The sequence below is a fragment of the Garra rufa genome, chromosome 25 (assembly GCF_049309525.1).
Source record: "Garra rufa chromosome 25, GarRuf1.0, whole genome shotgun sequence".
In the NCBI taxonomy this organism is placed as follows: Eukaryota; Metazoa; Chordata; class Actinopteri; order Cypriniformes; family Cyprinidae; genus Garra; species Garra rufa.
The window spans coordinates 10,826,204-10,850,175 of NC_133385.1; the positions used below are offsets into that span (position 1 = coordinate 10,826,204).

At 35.1% G+C, this 23,972-nt stretch overlaps 1 protein-coding gene across 1 annotated transcript; it reads left to right on the forward strand.

Annotated features, from left to right (window-relative positions):
- The first annotated feature begins 429 nt into the window (after positions 1-429).
- Positions 430-23,972, forward strand: LOC141301316 (GTPase IMAP family member 8-like). Its single transcript, XM_073831564.1, has 7 exons — positions 430-439; positions 1,048-1,746; positions 17,204-17,905; positions 20,578-21,282; positions 22,405-23,091; positions 23,673-23,746; positions 23,946-23,972. Exons 1-7 carry the CDS (start codon positions 430-432, stop codon positions 23,970-23,972), a joined length of 2,904 nt encoding a protein of 967 aa, XP_073687665.1.

The following is a 23,972-nucleotide window of genomic DNA, read 5'->3' on the forward strand; positions in this document are numbered from 1 at the left end:
TGAGTCCTTCTGTATCTGCCTCAATCCTTCAGAAGAGCTCTAAACACCCAACAGACAACAGACAAAAGACAACACAACAGTTGAGAACCAGGCCTGCCACTTCCGATTGTGAGTTGTTCTTTTTATGATGTAATTTTATGATAGCATTATGAGTAGTTTGAGGTTTTAGAGTTATCTTATGTAGTAACAATCTGAACAATTTGCATTTGATCTTTAAAATTAAGCTAATGTCACTTTAAAAATCAAATAAAGATAACCTTAAAGGCCCTACCCCCATTGACACACCCCTTGTTTGTCACTGTTCTGAAGTACCAGGAAGTGAGTCCTGTCCAACACATTTTGAAAGTACGTTGCAAATATAAGCAGCTAAATTGCTGGTGGAACTATTTACTTTGGAGCTCCAACTGTAACACTAATATGTCAAGTAAAATGGACTTTGGTAAGTTATTCACTTATAATAGTAGGCCCTTTTTCTTATAAAGTTTCAAACATTGTCAGCATGTTTACAATTTGTGTGAGATACTCTTACTGCTTTCACTTTCACATTGGTATAAACAAATGAGACATTTTGATCTGTTTTTATTCCACTTTATGCTTTGATTTTTCATAATTAAAAAATAATAATTATGAGCAGTTACAAAATGAACTTAGCTTTATTTGCACCTGCTAAATAAATGTAAATAACTATAATACAATCATGATGTTCTGGTACTAATAGTCAATGCAATAATTTTCCAGCTGTGTGCACATATTTATTGATTGATTTAGATCATCAGTTGTACATTTTAAATAATCTAATTAATTTAAAAGATATCTGATTTTTGAAAACATTATTTCGGAGCAATTTAGTATTGCATAATCTGTGTTCTGTAATTTATTATGTTTTATGTGCAGATCAATAGAATTCATTCCCCAAAATCCATGAAATAATCTCTAATAAATTCATAATGATCATCCACTGATAATTTTTTACTAACACTGAATTTAGGGCCAAATTCATGAGACACTTGTGTCATTATTTGTTAATCGTAGTTTGACTTTGCACAGGTGACACTCATCTCTCAGAGCTGAGGATTGTCTTGATGGGGTATAAAGAGGCTGGTAAAAGTTCAGCAGGAAACAGCATCCTGGGCAAAGAGGATGGTTTGAAGAGATCTGCTCAGTGTGTGAGGAGACATGGAGAAGTAGCAGACAGACACATCACTGTCATTGAAGCTCCAGGATGGTGGAGGGATTACACTGTAGAGGACAGTCCTGAGTTACTGAAACAGGAGATTGTGCTCAGTATGTCTCTGTGTCCTCCAGGACCACACGCTGTACTACTGATCATACCTGTGGACACTGGATTTAAAGAGACTCAGAGAAAGGCATTTCAGGAGTATCTGGATCTTCTCGGTGAGAGAGTCTGGAGTCACACTATAGTGCTGTTCACCTGTGGAGACTCTCTGTTAGACACATCTATAGAGCAGTACATTGAGAGTGAAGGGCAGGATCTCCAGTGGTTGGTGGACAAATGTGGGAACAGGTATCATGTTCTCAACAATAAGAACAGGAGTGACCACACTCAGATCAAGGAGCTGCTGGAGAAGATTGAGGAGACAGTGGCAGAAAACAATGGATGCCATTTTGAAATGGAAGGAAAGATTTTACAGGAGATGAAAGAGAGAAAAAGGGCAGAGGAAGAGAGAGCAAAAGAACGAATGAAGAGGATGCAAAAACGGAGAGACGACATCAGATCTCAGATGAGTAAGTCAACAGATATGTGCAGATATGCTCACTGAATATCTTAAGTAAATCATGAAAATTTAAGTCACAGCAACAACAACAATAAAATTATTGTCCTTAACAGCTACTCCACAAAAGATGGGTTAAAAACAGTTCATGGCCCCTCAAAATCAGTTACTGAAAGATTGCAAGTGCTTTTAATTCTTAATCCCGTTCTTTGTAGGTTGTGATTTTGAAAATAGAAATATCTTTACCTAAGCCATAAAAACAGTACAGTATTCAAAATACAACAACATAATGCATGTTATTTGACAAATTTATCATTTTGTGAACATATAAAACTCATTGTCTTAAGTAACCAAACATTATTGTTTAATGTCATCTCCTCTCTGTTATACACTAGACTGGTGATACTGAAATGCTGTAATTGTGTGATCTTGTTATTGAGAGGACCATATCGTAATGAAAAGACCATCCTTGTCTTTCATGATAGTGGTCTAAACCCAGGATTCCTTAAGCATGAAATTAATCTGTTTCACTGTTCTCATACACTTTATTATTTCAGTGAGAAGAGTTGATAAATCAGACACATGGTCTGTGGGAAGTTCTGCTTACAGTTCATTTGGATCACAATCAGGAGCAGACAGCAGATCAGATTCATCATTTAGCTTTGTGGATGGTTCAGATCTCGAGAGATGTAAGAGCATGGGAGTACCATCACCATTTAGTGAGTATCTTTTTTTTTTTTTTGTTATTTTTTGTTATTTTATCTTGTGTCTTGTAAAGGTATCAAAACATATTTTAAATGATTAATATCTCTTTTAGTTGGATTGTGGGTAATTCTGCTACATTTGATTTTTTTAATAATATGCAGTATTTGAGCCTGGAACGCAGTTTTAACCAAAGGGGAAAAATACTTTTGCATCATCCTGTGGCAACCCAACCGGAGGTCCCTAGCTCAAATTTGTGATTTTCTTAATATTTTTACAAAATATATACAAACAAAATTAGTAAAATCCAATATATCAAGAAAAAAAGTGTAAGACAAAACATTAAAGATTAAAGATGTATATCTACTGAGAAATCCACTATTTTGTAAAGGGGGACAAAATGACAATTTTCACCTGAGATTTGGAGCTAAATTAGAGAGGGTAAAATGACTTTAGAAATATGGCAGCATTATTATTTTATTTTTACACAGGATACAAAAAAAAAAATGTTTGTAGAGAACCAAAAACTAAAAGAATAATATAGCTGCAAGCAGCAATTACGGGGCCAAGCACTCAAAGCGGAAAATGAGGAGCTAAGGATGGCAGGAACAGCAGACCAACTGCAACAATAAGGAAAAGAAAGCAACTTTAAGAGGATTTTAGTGAAAATTACAGAAAAAAATATGTAGAACGCCTACTGTTATGATTTAATGCTTATTACGTTTGACCAACAGGTGGCGCTGTTATCAAATCGCTGTGGTGTGTTTAGTGTGAGGTGACAAACGTGCACACAAAGTTTGGTGTCATTATGTCAAAGTTTTCCAAAGATATAGCCTTAGAGTCATTTTCACATCAAGCCTAAAATTTATAGAGGCGCTGTACGAAAACGGTTTCATCTATCAACATGAAATCCATAACTTTTTGTCAACACAGTCTGAAGATGATCTGACTCGATTTTGGTGAAAATCGGACGAACGGTCTAGGACTAGTTCGAAAAAGTAGGTTTTCAACATAAATCAAAATGGCGGACAGGAAGTTTGGCCAACTGTGGCATAATTGGTATCTATGTTGTCGGCATGACCCAAGGAATATTTTGAGACGAGTTTCATTACAATAGTCTAATGCTATCTACAGTTATTAGCATTTTTGTTCATTTTAAAACTAATGGTTAAAGAATGCTTCATTGTGGCGCTGCTACCAAATTGATGTGGTGTTATCAGTGTGAGGTGATAATGCCACATACCAAATTTGGTGCAAATATCTCAAAGCTTTGCAGAGATACAGCTTCCGATGCGCTTTGGCATCTTACCTGCAAATTCGTTGATGCGTTAAATGAAAACGGTTTCGAAAATCGACACGAAATCCATAACTTTTTGTCAGCATGGTCTGAAGATGATCCGATTCAAATTTGGTGAAAATCCGACTAACGGTCTAGGAGGAGTTCGAAAAAGTAGGTTTTCTACATTCATCAAAATGGCGAACAGGAAGTTAGGCCAATTTTGGCATAATTGATATCAATGTTCTCGGCCTGACCCAAGGAATATTTTGAGATCACTTTTATTACAATAAGGCATTTTTTTTCAGAAGTTATTAGCATTTTTCGAAATTTCGTTATAACCCCAAAATTTTTATGTACATTCAGGGCATGGTGCCGAACATTTTTGTAATTATTGTCAAAACGATACGTTAATCCGTTCTCAAGATACAGCATTTTAAAGCAAAATTCAAAATGGCCGACACCCAAAATGGCTGACTTGGGAAAATTGGATATGGTTCGACTCGGCATGCTCCTCCGAATCTAACGGGATGAGTTTCGAGATTTTTTGGCAAAGCACTGAGAAGTTATAAGCAAAAATAGCCATTTTTCATATCTCCTGACCACTAGGGGGCACTGTGACGAAACACTGCAGGTAGCCTCAGGTCATGCTTGTTATAACCAAGCGTGCCGTAGGTGTCCTGAAAAGTGCAGCCAAAAGTTTTCGATCGCCCCCCGGTGGCTGGCTGCAGTATAGGTCATAAACCCCGCCCTCTCCATGTAATCTAATGGGACGTGAGCCAAACTAAATAATCGAATTACACTGCAAATAATTTTTTTCCAAAGGTGATTTCCATCGTGTGAGGTAGTTCTTATAATGCTGATTCATGCTCAGGTGTTCGTTTTTCTAATAAGTTTGCTTTTAAGTAGTTATTTGATGCTATAAAAACGGGGTGTGGTGTCATGATTGTGATCGTGCGATTGGGTCTGCGGGAGTTTGGGCGGGACTCTGACACCGCGGCTCCGCCTCACGACACTACTGCGCATGCTCTGGCTCCAAACGAACCTCTACTGCGCATGCTCTGGCTCCAAATGACGTAACTTCCTCCAAGATGGTAGCGGCCATATTGAGCTGTTTTGGCTTCACTTTTCTATAGTGGAAAGAAGCGGAAACGCGTTGTCCATCTTTTTTTACAGTCTATGGTTATAACACACACCAAGTTTGGTCTCAATACTCCAAAGCGTTGCGGAGATATGGCCTCAATTCCATTTTTGAACGCTTTTCGTAGAATTAATTAGCGCGTTATTCGAGAACGGTTTGTCCAATCAACTTGAATTCCATAACTTTTTGCCTGCATGGTCTGAAGATGATCTGAGCCAATTTTGGTGAAAATCAGACAAACCGTCTAGGACGAGTTCGAAAAAGTAGGTTTTATAAACAAAAAATTATAGAAAAAAAACTAAACCTAAGGATTTTTGAAATTTGGTGTTCATTCGACTCGGCATGACCCAAGGATTCAGGGAAAATTGGAATTTTGATTTTATGGCTTACGGTTATTAATAATCAAAAGTTATTAGCAAAAAGAAAGTGAAAGTTTGGACAAGTGGTGGCGCTAGAGAGTTTGAGTTAGAGACTCCAAACTTGTCATAGTTAATGTTGAGTCTGCCCTCTATCAGTGTGCCAAATTATACAACTTTCCCGCAAGCGGTTCTATGGGCTGCCATAGACTTGCGGCGGAAGAAGAAAAAGAATAATAAGAATTCTAACGGATACAATAGGTGCCATCGCACCTTCGGTGCTTGGCCCCTAATTAAGACATATGTAATACTTCTTGAGCTACAGACATGCAAACCTCAATTTAAATCACACAAGAAGTATGTTTTCCCTTTTTTGAACTGTCAAGTAACAAAGGTGGCTAAAGTCAATAGACTTTACTAATAGATCTACCAATCTCTGTGTAATAATAACATAATGCCGTCATCTTTCTGAAGTCATTTTTACACTTTCTAATTTGGCTTGAAATCTCATGTTTGTCCCAATTTTAATAGCGGATTACTCCGTAAATATACATCCATGACATTTAAATCACTATTTAAGTATGTCTTTCTTCAGGAAAAATATTACAAAAATTACAAATTTGAGCAAGGGAAATTTGTGAAATTTGGTTGATTTGATATGGAATGACCATTTTTGAATGACATTCATTCAATATATTCAGGGTCAGCGTAAGTGTGCAGTAATATGAATTTTTACATTGTCCTGATTACTGATTTCCCTGCAGCTTTTATGCGAATATTGATTTGTGTCCAGTACTTAAAACTAACTTTTTTTATTACAGTATTACTGAAACTTATATATTTTTTTTTAATTTTTCTTTCCCACAGAAAATATCATTGTGGCATTTTAATATGATATATATCAAATTACTGCATGTCAGAAAGTAAACAACTTTCTGCTGTTTTATTAATTTTTTATGTATGTATGTATTTATTTATTTTTTGCAGTGAGTGGAGATGAGCGGTCTGATACAATGTCTGTGAGAAGCTCTGCTTACAGTTCAAACATATCAGAAGCAGAAGAAGACAGCAATTAAGAAGACCCTGTGAAATGATCTGACATGCCTTTTTTCAGTGCAGGAACATTAAGTTTAAATTGTTGCAAACACAACAGTTTTACTTTATCAGCAAATATTGCTTTATATTATATCACATATGTGAATCAAAATGGTGTCAGTGCAACATAATTAGAACTTTAAAAATTTCTTAGCAGAACTTTTGTGCTGTTAGAAACTATTTGTGCATGTGACAAGTGGGTGACTGAAAGGCATCATCATCTTTTGGACTTCAGATGTAATTACGATTATTCCGAAATTGTTTCAAATCTGAGATGAAATTATGAAATTAAACATACTTGTGGTGACCAGAAATAAATTCAATATAAGATTTAATTTAATTAAATAAAGAATAAAATGAAATGGATGCTAAATATACAATTAAATTTTGTCATATTATAATGTTTTTTAAATACAAAACTCTATTTTTATGTTACTGCTTTTTTTTTATTAATCCAATAGTGTCTATTATCTTTTTAAATTTCACTAGTAATTAGACACACATCCATGGCTACTGTTTCCATGGAGTGACAAATAATTATTCCATTATGTATGAATGAATGAATCATTATCTCATTAATCTCTTTACTTAGTGTTCCAGTGTTACTGGTACATATGTCAGTTTTACTAACTATTTTGTAAACCTTATAAATGGCTTTTCAAAATATATCATTTAATGCTTTATTATGTATCTGCAGAAGCTTTGAGGCCACTCCTGAATAATTTAATATATGTGCAATTTAAACTCAACAGGACTAGTTGCTATAAGGCTGTGTTAAATCTAATAAATCTCATTACAAACACCTTGGTTAATTTATTTGTTTTAAAACTCTTGGAATATAGTACAAATATTAATAATTGGTGATTTTTTTTTCTAATAAATAAAAAACAATGATTTCAAAACTCTTTGTATTGTCTCAGATTTCCACAGAAAATATTCAGTAAGATCTTTAATGCTTTTTAAAGGAGACTTTTCTGTTTATCAAGACTGTGTTTATTTTATTAAAAATACAGAAAATCTATAATATTGTGAAATATTTTAGAATTTATTCCTGTGATAAAAAGCAGAATTTTCAGCATCAGTACTTCAGTCTTCAGTGTCAGATTCCTTGATGAATAAAATGTTAAAAAGAACAGCATTTATTTAAAATAGAAATATTTTGTAACAATATACACTATACTTCCAAAGTTTGGGGTCAATATGTTTTTTCTTTCTTTCTTTGTTGGAAATAAATTAATACTTTTATTCAGCAAGGATGTGTTAAATTTATTTTAAAAAGTGGTAGTAAAGACTTATATTGTTAGAAAATAGAATAGGCTATATATATATATGTGTGTGTATATTATGAATAAATGCTGTTCTTTTTAACTTTTTATTCATCAAAGAATCCTGAAAAACGTATCACAGGATCCAAAAATATATTTAGCAGCACAACTGTTTCCAACATTGATAATAAAAGTAATAAATCAGTATATTAGAATGATTTCAGAAGGATCATGTGACACTGAAGACTGGAGTAATGGCTAATGAAAATTCAGCTTTACTTTACAGAAATAAATTATATTTTAATCTATATTAAAATAAAAACTGTTATTTTGAATTGCAATAATGTTTCATAATTTTACTTTTTTCTGTATTTTTGTATCAAATAAATGGAACTTTAAAAAAAAAAAAAAAAAAATTTAAAATCTTACTTAATCCCAGACGTTTGAGTGGCAGTGTATATGTGAATGTTATTTACGTGTTGTTCTGACTTTTGCGTCTGTTACTTATTATTGGCTTTATAATTACCTGAAGATTAATTAAGCTTAAACAGCTTTTATTCTTAAGAATTGTTTCTGTAAGGAATTTTCTTTAGTAAGTCTTTTGATTATTATAGTAAAATGATCAAAAGTGTGTTTTGGGATTTAGAGTTACCTAATAATTAGTATGTCGACAGCAGAGCTTTTTTACACACCTGCATCAAAAGTGTTTTTGTATATGTACTATAATAGTATTGTATAAATTGCTTATTTCTTAATGAGAATTTTTAGTTGTACTTTAGGTCCTAAGTGTATGTGAGGATATTTTATCAAGTACGGTAAGTTAATTATTTCCTAGTGAGATATTGTAGTCTCTGTGTATGTGACACTATTTTATCATTGAGCTTTGACCTCACAATAACTGGTTAACACATTGGTTTTAGTCTTTTAATTAAAGCTCTGTCACTTTTTTGTAAAAATTGCTTCTTTTTAATGATAAGATAACACTGAACATCAGCTATATAGCCATATATACTGAATAATTTTACTTGCTTTTAATTCTAGGGTTTATTTCCAGTATTTTCTGGTACTTGGCCACCAATGCTATGATGTATACAGTAAATGTGCAGCTTGTGTTTACGTTTTGTGTTGTTGTGGCCTATACAAGTTTGTTATGAGGCAATTTTTATGAATATAAAAAAATGAAGTATAAAAATACATTACATTGCATCACATTGCAATTGAATGTATATTTAAAAGGAACCAAGCAATGATGTACAACAATTTTTACAACATACCAGTTAAGCATTAACACACAAGCAATGTGGTTCCCTTTCAAAGGGAGCTCTGACGTTGTGTCAGGTTTTTGTTAACGCTATATTAGGAACACCACCAGTGTGACTTGTGCCTGAATCTTGTGTAAATAAATACAGAAAAAGGGCACCTGTTACACATCATCCACTTCTTGAGGAGCAAAATGAGCAAACAACAGTTTTAAACTGAGTGCCTCTGTCTCCATGCTATAAATATTGGTGTTTCTTTACACATACTTCACTGACATAGGGTTGTCTATCTGAAAGAATCACAACCACATGAAGTGATTAATGTATTCCTTCAATGCTATGTTAGTCACTTTGGTAAAAATGCATTATCTGTCAAATGCATTCATGTGAATGTTCTAGTACTAATCTGCTCTCTGCTTTCATAATTATAGTGAGTGGAGATGATGTTGGGAAGTTCTGCTTATGATTCATTCAGATCAAGATCAGCAGACTCAATTTTTGAATCATCACAGTCCAGAGATTCATCTCACACAAATTACAGGTCAGGGGCCATAAAAAGACATAACAGCATGGAAATGCTACCATTAATCAGTGAGTGACTTTGTTTATTTGGCACTTTCAGTGCATTAACTAAAATCATTAAGTGTTTATGTTTTCCATGAATCTCTTCTGTTTTGTTGTGAAAATGTAATATGTAGTCTACATTGTTATACATTTGTTACCACATGTTTTTCTCCATCATAAAATTTGGACCCTTTCTACATCTCCTATTTTCAAAATTTTTATACAAACAGCAATGTTGATACTTTGATCTATGACAATAAATGCAAGCCAGATATGAAATAAAATTAAAAATAGAAAACATAGTATAGTTTAGATTTAGATTTTCTGGTGTTAAACCACTTGTTTGTACAGATTATTTGTTCTTCAAACTTTTTTGAAAGTTCCAGACTCTATAAATCTATTTGGTTAACTTTAAATATTTGCAATAAATAGCGATCAGGCATGTAATAAAGATATTTCTAAAGCCAGGACAAAACATATAAATTCTATCTGATTGAAAAAGTATTTGTGTAATATTTCAATAGACACCTGGTAATGATTACCAGTAGCTTACATTATATTTAGGATCAGATTAAAAGTGTCAAATGTAAGAATTTTGTTTAATAAGAGTTTCAAACATTTTACTGATTTCATTTTATTTTCCCCAGTGAGTGGAGATGAGCGGTTGGACACATTGTCTGTGGGAAGTTCTGCTTATGGTTCATTCAGATCACGATCAGGAGCAGACAGCGTTTCAGTTTTTAGCTCATCTCGCTCAAAAGTCTCATCTCACAGCTCAGGATTCGGATCTTTGCGGTCCATCTCTGAGTCTGTTGAACAATCAGAAACCAGAAGAGCACTTGGTGTGCCCAAGATCTCAAAGCTTTTCCCAAGAACATTAAAGAAGAAGCAAGCATGAAAAAGACTAAAACTGAAGTTTTGTTTTTATAATGTTGACTTTATTAAATTTGTCATTTTAACATCATAATATGTAACTATAACACCAGGTATTACTGAAAAGATAATATATATGCAGTTGTTTAATGTCTTGGAGATGTATACATAAATACGTTACTGTAATAACCAAAACTGGAATAATGCAGTCTAATACTTTCCTGATTATTTTGTCAAAACTTTGTTTTTATTTGTATATATTCTTTCTAAAACTTCTAATACATTGCCTGCTCCAAACCTCAGTGATATTTTATAGATTTTTCAAGAAAGATTTAAGTTTGTTTTAATGTATGAAACATTAAGGAAATTTAAATGATTGAACTAAAAGATCTACAAGAAATAAATTTGTTCCACATAATAAGTGCTACTAAAAAGATCTGCCTAAGTGACTCATTCCAAGAGTCTGACAGCATGTTCCTAATTCATTGACTCCCTCTAATAAAGTACAAAGAATGTATGCAATATTCAAAAATGGGGTATAATAGTTTTTCATTGTGTAAGTGCGATGATGCCTAAAATGCTGTCTAGGTCAGTATCTCAAAACATGCCTACATCCCTCCACTGTACTGCTTCAGGCAAATGTTGCCACTGAGAGTGGAAGTCTTACTCAAGTGTTTAGCAGGGAACCTGCTGTAGGTACGAGCGGCTGAAGGTGACAGTCAGACTTCATGAACAGTGTGTTGTGTTTTCACTGAACTCTGTGTGTGCAGGACGTGGTGCGGAGCTGGTATGCGCTTTTACCCTCCATCGTACAGAACGCAGAGCAGCTGGTGACCAATGCAGAGGAGTAAACATCCTGAACAACAGTGGGTGACAAATCATAAATAACATGAGTTACTCATAAATAATAGTTAAACTGATATTATTTCTGTAAATGTGACAATTTCATGTAAGTTTTAGCATTTTTCAATCCTGAAGTGTTATGAAAGAACTTTTAATGTATAAAACAATGAAAGGCAGCATTGAAATATTACCTGAAGCATTACACCTTTTGTCACGCCCCATCGTCACAGTTTTGAAGCAGCCGGAAGTCCCGTCCAAATCACTTTGAAAGTAGGCTACACTGCAACATTTGCTTGTAAACACTAATGCTGGAACTATATTTGCTAAGCTCCCACTGAGACGAAGCAAAATGCACTTAGGTAAGCTTTTCACTCAAACTCATAAATCGTTATGAAACTAAACGTGTTTTTACATTGTTTACTGTTTCTGTGTAACACTCGTACTACTTTCACTTTCAGATTGTTAAGCTTTTTTGATCTTATTATTAAAATACCACCTATGCTTGTTTTTCAAAAGTATTCCATAAATATGAATAGTCAATAATTATTTCTGCTAAAAAAAAATGTAAATGTAAAATTGTTGGTTGTTTACTGGTACCGATGAACAGTATAAGCAATAATAAGCAAATGCGTTTACCTTTCTCAGGTGTGTACACGCGCACACAAGAGGGATTTATTAGATATGTGTGTTCTGTAAATCTACGTTGTTTTATGTGCTGATTAATTGAAGTAATCCATGATTAACTTTAATAGGTAAGAGCTCAATTCGTGACGGATGCACTTGTTTGCACTCGGCTAATGTTTTAATAAATAATAGCCTGTAGTTGTAAGCAATGTATGCTGCTGTTCATTAAAAAAAACACTCTTTGTTTTTTTGTAATGTATATAGGTTTATTGTACATTATTTTATTGTATAGTTTTATTGTACATACAAAATCATTTTATTCTTTTTAACAAATTCACCGTCAATAAAGACCAGGGGCGTTGCTAGAATTGGGAGAGATATAGCTACCTAATATGCCTTTAATATTATGCCTAATATGTGTTTTAATATAACTATTATAAGACTGTATGATCTCTGTATAATAAGTTTTATATGTCTTTAAATGCAAGATATTTAAAGTGTACCTGAAGTATACTTGCAATAATTCGACTTTAACACAATCAAATATACAGTAGTTATATCTTTAGTTGGACTTCAGCTCTACTTCCACAATTATTTCAATTAAATTAAATTAATGTGCATTAAGCACAAAATTAGATTTAGCACAATTTAGGTATACCATTTTAGTAAACCAAAAGTACAATTGCAGGGTATTTTTATTAAGCACATAAATATGTAAATATATTTGTAGAATACTTAGCACAAAATAATTATATATATGTTCTGGATGCTGAACCTCACCAGATCTTTGATGTTTTATTTAAAATTGAAGTCATTTTTTTTGTTCACATTACATAAATGATAAATGATAAATGACCAACAAGAGCTGCGCGATTCTGGATAAATGGAGATTAACAATTTTATTTTTAAAATAGATATATCACTATTCTCCTACCATGATTCTGAGGGGGGGGGGGGGGGACTAAAATAACAAAATAACATGTAATTTAGATTTCTACTAAAATTGCTGCACTATTTATCAAATATATTCTATATTCAACGAATTGTTAAAAAAATAAGTTAATGATTCAAGGACTTGCTCATAAAGACATCACTTCTTTCATTCCTGAATGAATCAACGTTTATTGAACGAATCTTGTCGCCACCTGCTGGCGTTATGTTGTAATTGATATCTTTATATGAAGTGTCGTCACTTTTTAAAAAGGAACAGGAACGAACTTTTCACAATTTTGTATCACTCGGCTTATTCTTGTTAGGTCTGTTTTTTCAGTACATGGCGGACGCCCAAATCCCCCATAATTTTATAAACATTACTCTTTTTGTGTCACGGAATATAGTTTTAAGAGGTTTTCAGGCAAGAATGTACTTGTTCATAGTTCAGTTATGCAGTTTGTTTATAAAGATAACGTCTATTTGAAAATTTGCTTCTTCATTTTCTGACGTGTGAGATCCATATGCTCAGCAGGCGTTCTGCACTCAACAATCCGCTCGAGAGTAATCTCACTACGGCCAGATCTAATGGGATTTACCGCTGGCTCTGATGTCTCTGTAGTGGTTACACATGAGATAAAATTCGGTATGAGAATCTAACGGTAGTCTTTGGTCTCATTAATCTATTATTTGTTCCACAGAAGAAGATCATTTTGGCTAAATCGCATGTAAATTCAATGCTGTATAACAGAACAGCAAAACACTGCCTTTACTCTTGAATAAATTGCCTAGCAATTTTTGATGGCTGTTTTGTTGTTGTTTGCTAAATATTATTACTCAATAAAAAAATTATATAAACTATATTTTAAATAATGTATTTAATAAAAGTGTTTAATATTGAGAAACGTGCGTGTATTCGTGATTTTGATTTTAGTTAACGTTACATTGTTCTGCCCTTTGATGGCGACAAGAGACCGTTTTTATGAGTGAGCAGTAAAAAGTGACTTTGGGACTTTTAAACTGAAATGTAATTAAGCGGAAGTTATTTTTAGCTTCAACAACAACAGCTTACCACAGTGAATAAATGCACCGAACAGCAAAATCACCCTTAACAGTAACGATATTAACGCTTTCTTCAGTAAACAGTCAAACTAATGTCATATCATCGTCAATATGAATAATGAATGCTCTATCAGATGTAGGTACGTTAATCCCTCACCCAGTCCATCTCTCTCAAACATGATACAGTGAGGTTTTAATACAGTAATACAATAGGCTTTCAATGAAGCAACTCAACGCTTGTTCGTTACTAGTTCTAAAGTGACGTTTTGGATTTAGTAACGATGGCTTTTGCTCAGCTGATTAATCGTCAAACTTTGATTTGAACCCATGGCGGAAGGAAGTAGTTCGCACAAAATAGTTTTTTTTAAAGACACTCCGTTGTTATTTTGTTGATGTATTTACACACTCGTGCCGTCTATCTGTTGTATAAACGCAATATCACACTCGTATTGAGATATGGCTGTATATCGGCACTCTGTGATTACCTGCGGCCTCCTGCCTATGGCGAATCACAACCGTGCCGATATACAGCCATATCTCAAGTCTACAAGTGTGATATTGCTCATTTGTTCGCTACTGTAGACAACAGTGTTTATATCCGAACTATAAACTTTTATTCCAGTATTTCTGTGATGTTTGTAACACAGAAACAGCGATACGAAAGCCTGTGTAAAGATGTTTCTTATGCATTAAACTGTTCTCTCTGGGCAGCGCAAACGCAGATTTAAATGTCACATTGTGATTCAAGGCTTTAATAGACATGGTTGAATCCTGTCATTTAGGAACAAGATTGCATGGGTGATTGTATCTGTTCGTAATCTGGCTATTTATTTAAATATTGAAAAACATCAAATGAGGGCTTCAAATTTGTGTTTAGTGGATAGAAAATGTAAGGTTTTTGAGCCTGTAAATTACAACTTTAAACCACGACTCACAACTAGCGTTCCAGGCAAGTCAAGCCAAACTGCCTGAGCGCATTTATTATTATTATTATATTTTTATTAATTTGATTGTAACGTTTTATTGTCCCAAAGTCTATCCCCCCCTGTTTCGCGGGCTATGTGACGCCAGAACTCAGAACTGGGAGTACATCGATCTAGTGCGAAGTCACGGGTTTGACTGCCACACCAGTGCACTTTCACGGGTAGAATGTTGGAAAAACACGGGTAACGGGTGTAAAGTGAACGGTCCATCTTCAAAAAGATCAGGGGCTTTTGGCAAAACATCAGGGGCTTAAGCCCCCTAGGCTTCCCACTCACAGCATCACTGATACAGAGGCTGTATATCTATTGTCTTTGGCTGCGTCCACTGCATCCGACACGTTTTTTTACTGACATGCCCCCAACTCGAAAACTCAGGGGTAAACCCCTTACTGGTGTTTTTCTGACCTTCTACCCGTAAAAGTGCACTGGAATGGCAATCAAACCTGTGACTTCCCAACCGTGAACTCATACTAGATTGATGTACTCCAAGTTCAGCGCTTTGATGTCACATAGCCCGCAAAACAACAATGGCAGCCCCTACAGATGCGGTGTTTATGCAAATAACGTAAAATTGTCAAATAAAAGGTATAGCAGTTTCTCTTGCGGCAGTTTTTCCTTTCCGTTTTCCTCAAATAAGCAAGGAGTAAGCACGTTTGGCAATAGAAATCGGCATAAGCCCTGTATGGTCCGCCATGCTGGTTTGTTTACATCTAGCTGTGCTCAGGCAGTTTGTTGTGACTTGCCTGGAATGTAGTGAGTCCTGGTTTAAATTCGTGACCTATGGGCTCAGAAACCTGCCTGGAACGCTGCATTAAAGCAAATTTCTTAATAAACACTCTTAATAACAACTTTATGGTGGCTTTTATGTGTGTTCAACTCATAAAATAGGATATATCTGCATGACTTGAATGCACCAACTCAACTTGTCCCACCGCACGTGGCCAGTGTAGTAGTGTTAGTGTTAGCTGGTTGTTAGATTACAACAATACTCTCGCTTCTAGACTAGACAGTGTATCTTTTCTTTTGCAATGATTTTTTACTTCAGTGTTCCCTTGCAGTGTAGTGCAGCTGCCAAACTTCCCGTCAAAACAATAGCAAGCATTTAGACACGACAAAGTATGAGATGCTTTTTCTTGTTTAGAAAAAATTAATATGAAAGCTTTTTGTTTGCCAAATGATTTAAATGCCAAATTTCTAAAGAGTGTATCCAAAGCTCACAAATATAGGCTAGCCTAATTTATACTCTGGTTGCTTTTTTGCTCCTTGGGACACTAATGATAATGATATTTCAAGCCCCGTCAAACCAGATATGTCATAAATGTCATGTGGCATTCCATGACATATATTTAAAATAAAATTATGTATGGGGGCTGTTATATTTGGGTTAAAATAGGCTACATTCTTTTAAAATAGGCCTATATATTATAAATACAATAAAGCATATAATATACACTACTATTAAAAAAGGTAAATAAGATTTGTTAATGGATTAATAAAAAAAGGTTGCATTTTGTTTAAAAAAATAAAAGAATACCATTTGGGAAAAAAAAGCTTTTTATTTGAATATGTTTTAAAATGTGTTTTCCACTCATACTAAGCTTCAATACAAAGAAACAATTTCCAGTGTTTTCACTGGCCAACTTAATTTTGTTAATATAAACTAATTTTAAGCCATGATTCAGCTTTGCTAGCAAAGACTGAGAAGCTCCTTTTATACCCAAAGATAATACCCTCACTTATTACCAATTCACCTGCCTCCTGTAAACTGTTCAAAACAGTTTACTTGGTTATTCTATAACCTTTTCACTTTTATTTAGCCTCTGTCCCAATTGTTTTGGAGTGTGTTGTAGACTTAAAAAAAAAATGTTTGTTTATATTTATAAAATACATGTAAGTTGGTCAGTGAAAACTTTGGAAATCGCTTCTTTGTACTGTTGTCAATTAAGTAAAAGTTAAATAGAATGAACAAATCATAGATTTGATCATTTTACAAAACGTCCCAACTTTTAGTGTTGCATTTAGTTTTCTTTAAGGTATTTGTAAACAAAAAAAGGAATTCAATTTTTACTCTAAAAAAAAACAGTTTTTTCTAAAACTAAGGGCTAAATATTATTTTTCACTGAAAGCTAATAAAAATATCCTAACAGATCACAGCAGTAAAAAGGGTGTTCAAGAGTTCCAGGAATGGAAGAACAAACTAAAATTCTTATGTAAAAATGTCCTTTTGGAAATGTTCTAAACAGGAATTTGTATTTAGTCTTTTTAAATTTGGGGCAACAAAGTATGTCAGCATCTCAACAACACTGAAGCTGTAGCAATACAAATTTCCAACTTGCTTAAAACTCTGTAAATGAATGTTATTACTCTTATTTTAAAATAATTTACTGTAAAAAAGTAAATTAAGTCTTTTTTGATCGGTTCCAGGCATCTTTGAATTAAAGTAATTTCCTAAAAATGGTCAAACTGTCACTTTAAGAATATTTGATCTCTGTTGCAGGTGATAAATCCCAACATCTCTCAGAGCTGAGGATCGTGTTAATTGGGTATAAAGGAGCTGGTAAGAGTTCAGCAGGAAACACCATCTTGGGCAGAGAGGAGTTTAACTTGAAGAGATCTGCTCAGTGTGTGAAGAGAAATGGAGAAGTAGCAGACAGACACATCACTGTCATTGAAGCTCCAGGATGGAGGAGGAATCAACCTGTAGAGTTCAACTCCGAGTTACTAAAACAGGAGATTTTGCTCAGTGTGTCTCTGTGTCCTCCACACGCTGTACTACTGATCATACGTGTGGATGACATATTTAAAGAGAATGAGAGAAAAGCATTGCAGGGTCATCTGGATCTTCTCGGTGAGAGAGTCTGGAGTCACACTATAGTGCTGTTCACTGGTGGAGACTCTCTGTTAGACACATCTATAGAGCAGCACATTGAGAGTGAAGGGCAGGATCTCCAGTGGCTGCTGGACAAATGTGGGAACAGGTATCATGTTCTCAACAATCAGAACAGGAGTGACCACACTCAGATCAAGGAGCTGCTGGAGAAGATTGAGGAGACAGTGGTGCAAAACAACGGCTGCCATTTTGAAATAGACAGAAATATTTTACAGGAGATGAAAGAGAGAAGAAGAACAGAGGAAGAGAGAGCAGAAGAACGAATTAAAAGGATGAAAAAACAAAGAGACAACCTCCGATCACAGATGGGTGAGTTGACACACTTTATAGTTCAGAGACATACTGAGAATCTTGTAGGCATGGGATGATAACCGGTTTCAAGGTTTACCGCGGTTTGAAAAAGTCACGGTTTCAAAGCCGCAAACAAAAAAGCTATACCGTTCCTACGATATGTGCATTTTCTGTGTCGTCAAAGTGAAGCGCAGGACTCTCTACTAGGTTGTGTGTGTGCGTATCTGCAGCGAAAACAATGCAGCCCCTCCCCCAGCGGTTACGGTGTGTTCACACTGGCACGTAGCGAGCGGGGCGAAGCGAGCGTTTTCAGTTCATTCATATGGAAGTTGCGCGTAAACGGTCGCGTGGTGCATTTTGGGATTGGAAGCGGCGCGGAGAAAGCGTTGAGAGCAGCTGACAGCGTCAAAAGGTTGGGCATTCCTCAACTTTATGCAAATTTCGAGCGCAAAACGCCGGCAACAACCAATCGGTGTGAGAAGTTGGCAAGGAAAGACTATGACGCGTGTTTCCGAAACTGGTGGATTACTGAGCTGAAATCACATATTATTGAAAAAGTCACGCAAAAGTAAATGTACTTTGCATGTTGTTAGTATACGCTACAGTTTAGTTTGCGAACCGCCGTTAAAAGAAGACAATGGAACGTAAATAGGGTGTGAACATTGTTTTTCAGAGGCGTGCTCTGCCCTTAATTTGACACTCCCCAAAGCAGTGGCGTTGTGGCCTTGCCAGCGGCACTGAGCGTGGATTTGACGCTGTAGTGTGAACGCACCGTTAGTGCTGCAGGCGCGTGTCTGTGATTGTGCATGTGGTCCACAGTCAGTGAGACTCAGCAGTGATATAAGTTCAGGATGGCCAAAGGAGGTGAAGTTGAACCCTCACAAAACAGAGTGGGGAATAGCAGACTATATGTACTAACGTTACGTTTCTGTGATTGAACATTAGTACAACAATTAAGTTAAAGTGAAATCACGTCTTTGCTTTTAAGCCTTCAGTCACGTTAAAGGTGCAGTGTGTAGGATTTTGCGGCATCTAGCGGCGAGATTGTGAATTGCAACAGTCCACCTCTCACCCCTCCCTTTACAGACCTACGGAAGCCTATACAGGATTAAAATCTCACCTTTTTTGACAGCAACGAATAGTGAGATTTCTTGTAAAATGTAATTTAAGGATTTATATTTATTGATCATTCAACAAAACTATGTTATTGTGAATATTACTGTTACTTGTTCATCATTGTGTCAGTGTTTTTTTATCCCAAGCTGATAATTCTAAGTAAATAAAGACATAATGGTTCATTAAGGTCTTTATGCACCCCTGAAAACATAGTTATTGCACCTCTGTCTAGAGATCATCTTAAATATTACACAGTGCACCTTTAACATCTTTTCAAATTCACAGCATTAAAAAAAAAAAAAAAACCTGGCTCTCACGTGTCTTTGGGTATTTGTTTATTTTTGGAACTGTCACTAATGGCCATATTTTTGCTTTGATCAGTGATTGCATTTTTTCCATTTAGAAGGATTTGTTTTTGAACATTTTATTTTGTTGATTATTGTTGAACTGCAGGCTTAGGCTCACACAAGTGACTGAAATTAAATTTAATTAAGAAGATTTAATTATTTATTTTAATTATTTTGCCTGATGTCACAAGTTACAAAATGTTCTAAATGTTTCCTAAAATAAAATATACTGTGTTCAGTAAAAAAAAAAAAAAAAAAAAAACTTTTTTACCCAGACATTTAAATATAACATTGTAGAGCAGTAATTACAATACCGTGATACCGTGATATTTTTATCCAAGTTTATCATACCATCAGAATCTTATACCGGCCCATGCCTATCTTGTTTAGTAAATCTCGTATTGCCAAAAAAAAGTTGTAAATATAGCCCCAAGCAACAGTCACCAACAACTTATCTGGATGATTAGGGTAAACAACTGCCATATAACTTAAAATATGTGTTTTACTACAAAGTCAGCAATTTTGAATATCCATAGAAATTGGAAATTCAGTTTTGAAATGTAAAAATTATGAAATTTTATTGGCCATCATACTTGTTAATTTATTCTATTAATATCTGAAGTATTTGGTTGCATTTGAACCGAAGAAGTTGCATACAAATTTTCATCTTAATGGATTATATAGTTGCAGAATTATTCAGTTGTAGTGCCTCCGATTGGCAGGATTTGCTTGGTGTGCGTCCTCAGAATATCCTGTTGATGTATATCAAGTTTCGTTAAGTTCTAACTTTGTGTTTGGTGACACCCAAATATAATTGCCTTCATATATTCAATTCAATTTAGCAAACCAAAAGTTCCATGAGTAAATCTTTACCAAGAGCCTATGAGAAGCTTGATAAAGTACTATTTATGTATTTCAAGACAATTTAAAATGATGAAAAAAATGTTATAGACAGAAATGAAATCAGAGCCCTTATTTTTCCAGAATTTTGAATTAAAACAGCAAATATGCCTATTATAGTGCCACCTAGTGCCTAAAGGATGTGTGTTGTTGATTGTGTGCTGTTCTACAACAGAACAGGTCTCTGTCACCCAGAGACTTTCAGGACAGAAAAAAATATAAAATCAGGTTACAATAATAGTAATGATATTAGTGACGATAACCAGACAATATATTCTCATTATAATATTATTTTGAATAAGTGTGTTTTGTTCTCTTTTGTTGCAGGTGACACTCAACATCTTTCAGAGCTGAGGATTGTGTTAATGGGTCACAGAAGAGCTGGTAAGAGTTCAGCAGGAAACACTATCCTGGGCAGAGAGGAGTTTGACTTGAAGAGATCTGCTCAGTGTGTGAGGAGACATGGAGAAGTAGCAGACAGACACATCACTGTCATTGAAGCTCCAGGATGGTGGATAGATGAACCTGTACAGGAGAGCTCTGAGTTACTGCAACAGGAGATTTTGCTCAGTGTGTCTCTGTGTCCTCCAGGACCACACGCTGTACTACTGATCATACGTGTGGACACTGGATTTAAAGAGGATCAGAGAAAAGCATTGCAGGGGCATCTGGATCTTCTTGGTGAGAGAGTCTGGAGTCACACTATAGTGCTGTTCACCTGTGGAGACTCTCTGTTAGACACATCTATAGAGCAGCACATTGAGAGTGAAGGGCAGGATCTCCAGTGGCTGCTGGACAAATGTGGGAACAGGTATCATGTTCTCAACAATCAGAACAGGAGTGACCACACTCAGATCAAGGAGCTGCTGGAGAAGATTGAGGAGACAGTGGTGCAAAACAACGGCTGCCATTTTGAAATAGACAGAAAGATTTTACAGGAGATGAAAGAGAGAAGAAGAACAGAGGAAGAGAGAGCAGAAGAACGAATGAAGAGGATGAAAAAACAGAGAGACGACATCAGATCACAGATGAGTGAGTTCACATATTTCATAGTGCAGATACACACTATCTTAAGGAAATTATTCATTAAAATGTAAAAATAGATGTAATAACTGCAACATAAAAAACTATAAAAATAAAACAACTCACACCAGCAACAAAACTAGAAACTTTTTGAACACTGTTGCTATTTCCACAAGTGTTCTCAATGTGATAGAATGGCATACAATAAATAGATGAAGATTCTTAACCAGTGGGTCTGGGCACCTCAGCAAAATTAGAAGGGGTCCACAGGATTACTTAAATTATTTATTTTTAATAAAAAGAAAACTTCATTAAAAGGCAAAATAAATAATTTAAAAATAAACTAAAATCAAATTTTCTTCGATAACTATTGTTTTTATTGAAGAATGTACAGATATGGTACATGTATGTTAATCTGAAAGGTAGTTGGTCCTGGGCTGGTTTAAGCTGGTCCTGAGCTGGTTCTGAGCAGGAGCTAGTTGCTTTGGACCAGTCCAGCACATGACTGGCTTAAACCAGCTCATGACCAGCTTAAACCAGCTCAAACCAGCTGTCATGCCTCAAAACATACCTAAGCATATGCTAATTTTTTTCAACAGGGTTTGTGTAGCAAACATATAATAGGCTATTGCGTTATTCTCACAAGCTCTAGTGTGTTCTCTAGCTTTAATTTATTTGTATAGGCAGTTTGTTCACCATGATTATTGAACACATTTGTGATGTAATTGATTAATCGACAATTGATAAGCTTAATCAATTAAACTATTACTTGCAATTCATTGATAGACAATTAATCCCTATTTCAGGTTTGGAAATGAAACTCCCCAAAAACTAAATAATTTTTATGAATGTCTGTGTACTTTTTACCTGGCAAAGGTATTAAAAATCCTTTTTAAAATTCGCTAAGATGGCTTACATGTATTCAAGGTGTTATTATGCTTTACTTGATGGTTACACCACATTACATTTTATATCCATAAAATAAAAATTATATAATTTTTTTTATGAAACCAACATGAATATAAAGAGTACCGCCTAAAGGCTTTATTATATATATATATGGAGCTGATATTTAGAGATTTGTAATATAATACCGTTTTGAATAAGTGTTTTGGTCTGTATTTGTTTCAGGTGACACTCAACATCTCTCAGAGCTGAGAATTGTGTTAATGGGGTACAAACTTGGTGGCAAGAGTTCTGCAAGAAACTCTGACCTGGGCAGAGAGGAGTTTGACTTGAAGAGAACTGCTCAGTGTGTGAGGAGACATGGAGAAGTAGCAGACAGACACATCACTGTCATTGAAGCTCCAGGATGGTGGATGGATGTTCCTTTTGAGTTCAGCTCTAAGTTACTGAAACAGAAAATTTTGCTCAGTTTGTCTCTGTGTCCTCCAGGACCACATGCTGTACTACTGCTCATGCCGGTGGATGCTGGATTTAAAGAGTATGAAAGACAAGTATTTCAGGGCTATCTGGGTTTTCTCAGAGTCTGGAGTCACACTATAGTGCTGTTCACTGGTGGAGACTCTCTGTTAGACACATCTATAGAGCAGCACATTGAGAGTGAAGGGCAGGATCTCCAGTGGCTGCTGGACAAATGTGGGAACAGGTATCATGTTCTCAACAATCAGAACAGGAGTGACCACACTCAGATCAAGGAGCTGCTGGAGAAGATTGAGGAGACAGTGGCACAAAACAATAGTTGCCATTTTGAAATAAACAGAAAGATTTTAAAGGAGATGAAAGAGAGAAGAAGCGCAGAGGAAGAGAGAGCAGAAGAACGAAAGAAGAGGATGAAAATCAGCAGACCACAGATGAGTGAGTGAAAAATACTTATCTTGGATAAAGCTAGAGACTGATTTTGTCCTGTTTTCTTTTTTTACTGAGTGACTCTTTCATAGTCACCTTTAAAAAAAATAGGTGGTTGAATTTTTGGGGCTTCTTTCCAGAATACAGTTGAGCTTTGGGCTTGCTGGTTCTTGGCACCATACAACCTAATAAATAAACACAGCTGTCAAATATCCCTACCTGAAGTTTGAACCACAATCTACATGTTTCCATTATTAATCACTGTAGATTATTTCCTTACTTGTCTTGTGTTTCTGCCCCCCCCCTTCACTAATAATGGAAAAATGCACATTTATTGATTTGATGGCCACTTGTACATGTGAAATATTTGAGTCTTTGGCAATTAGAAGTATTATGATTGAAAATACTTTAAATTCAGCCTAATCCAGCTTTGTTTAATCTGTTTTACACATTGTTTATGTACTCATCATAAATAACATAAATAGCAATCCTTTCTCATAAACAAAAGCAATTAGCCATGGATGATTAAGTCTGATTTGAGAGCTGAACTCCAGATACATATGAGATGCATATGTTTCATATGTGTTCAGGCACTGGTTCACATGGACTAAACAAACACCAGCCTCCTGTGTTTCTGCATTTGTTGAATCAATGTGTTAAACCTGTTAGTATTTGTAGGTCAAAAATACTGAAAAAGCTATGCTTCCAAACCTAAGGGTTCAATTCACTCTAATGGGTTTTATTTTACATTCTGACTGATTTACTTTATTACTATTTTATTCAATATATGTAGAGAAGATGTTTACAGATTTTCAGCACAATGTCATTTTGAAAAGGTGTGTTTTGTTCTCTGTTTGTTGCAGGTGATGCCCAACATCTTTCAGAGCTGA

Coding starts and splice junctions, on each gene's coding strand:
- LOC141301316 (XM_073831564.1), top strand. Junction 23,092..23,672: donor AATCAGCAGACCACAGATGA/GTGAGTGAAAAA, acceptor ATATGTGTTCAG/GCACTGGTTCACATGGACTA. Junction 23,747..23,945: donor TGAATCAATGTGTTAAACCT/GTTAGTATTTGT, acceptor TGTTTGTTGCAG/GTGATGCCCAACATCTTTCA.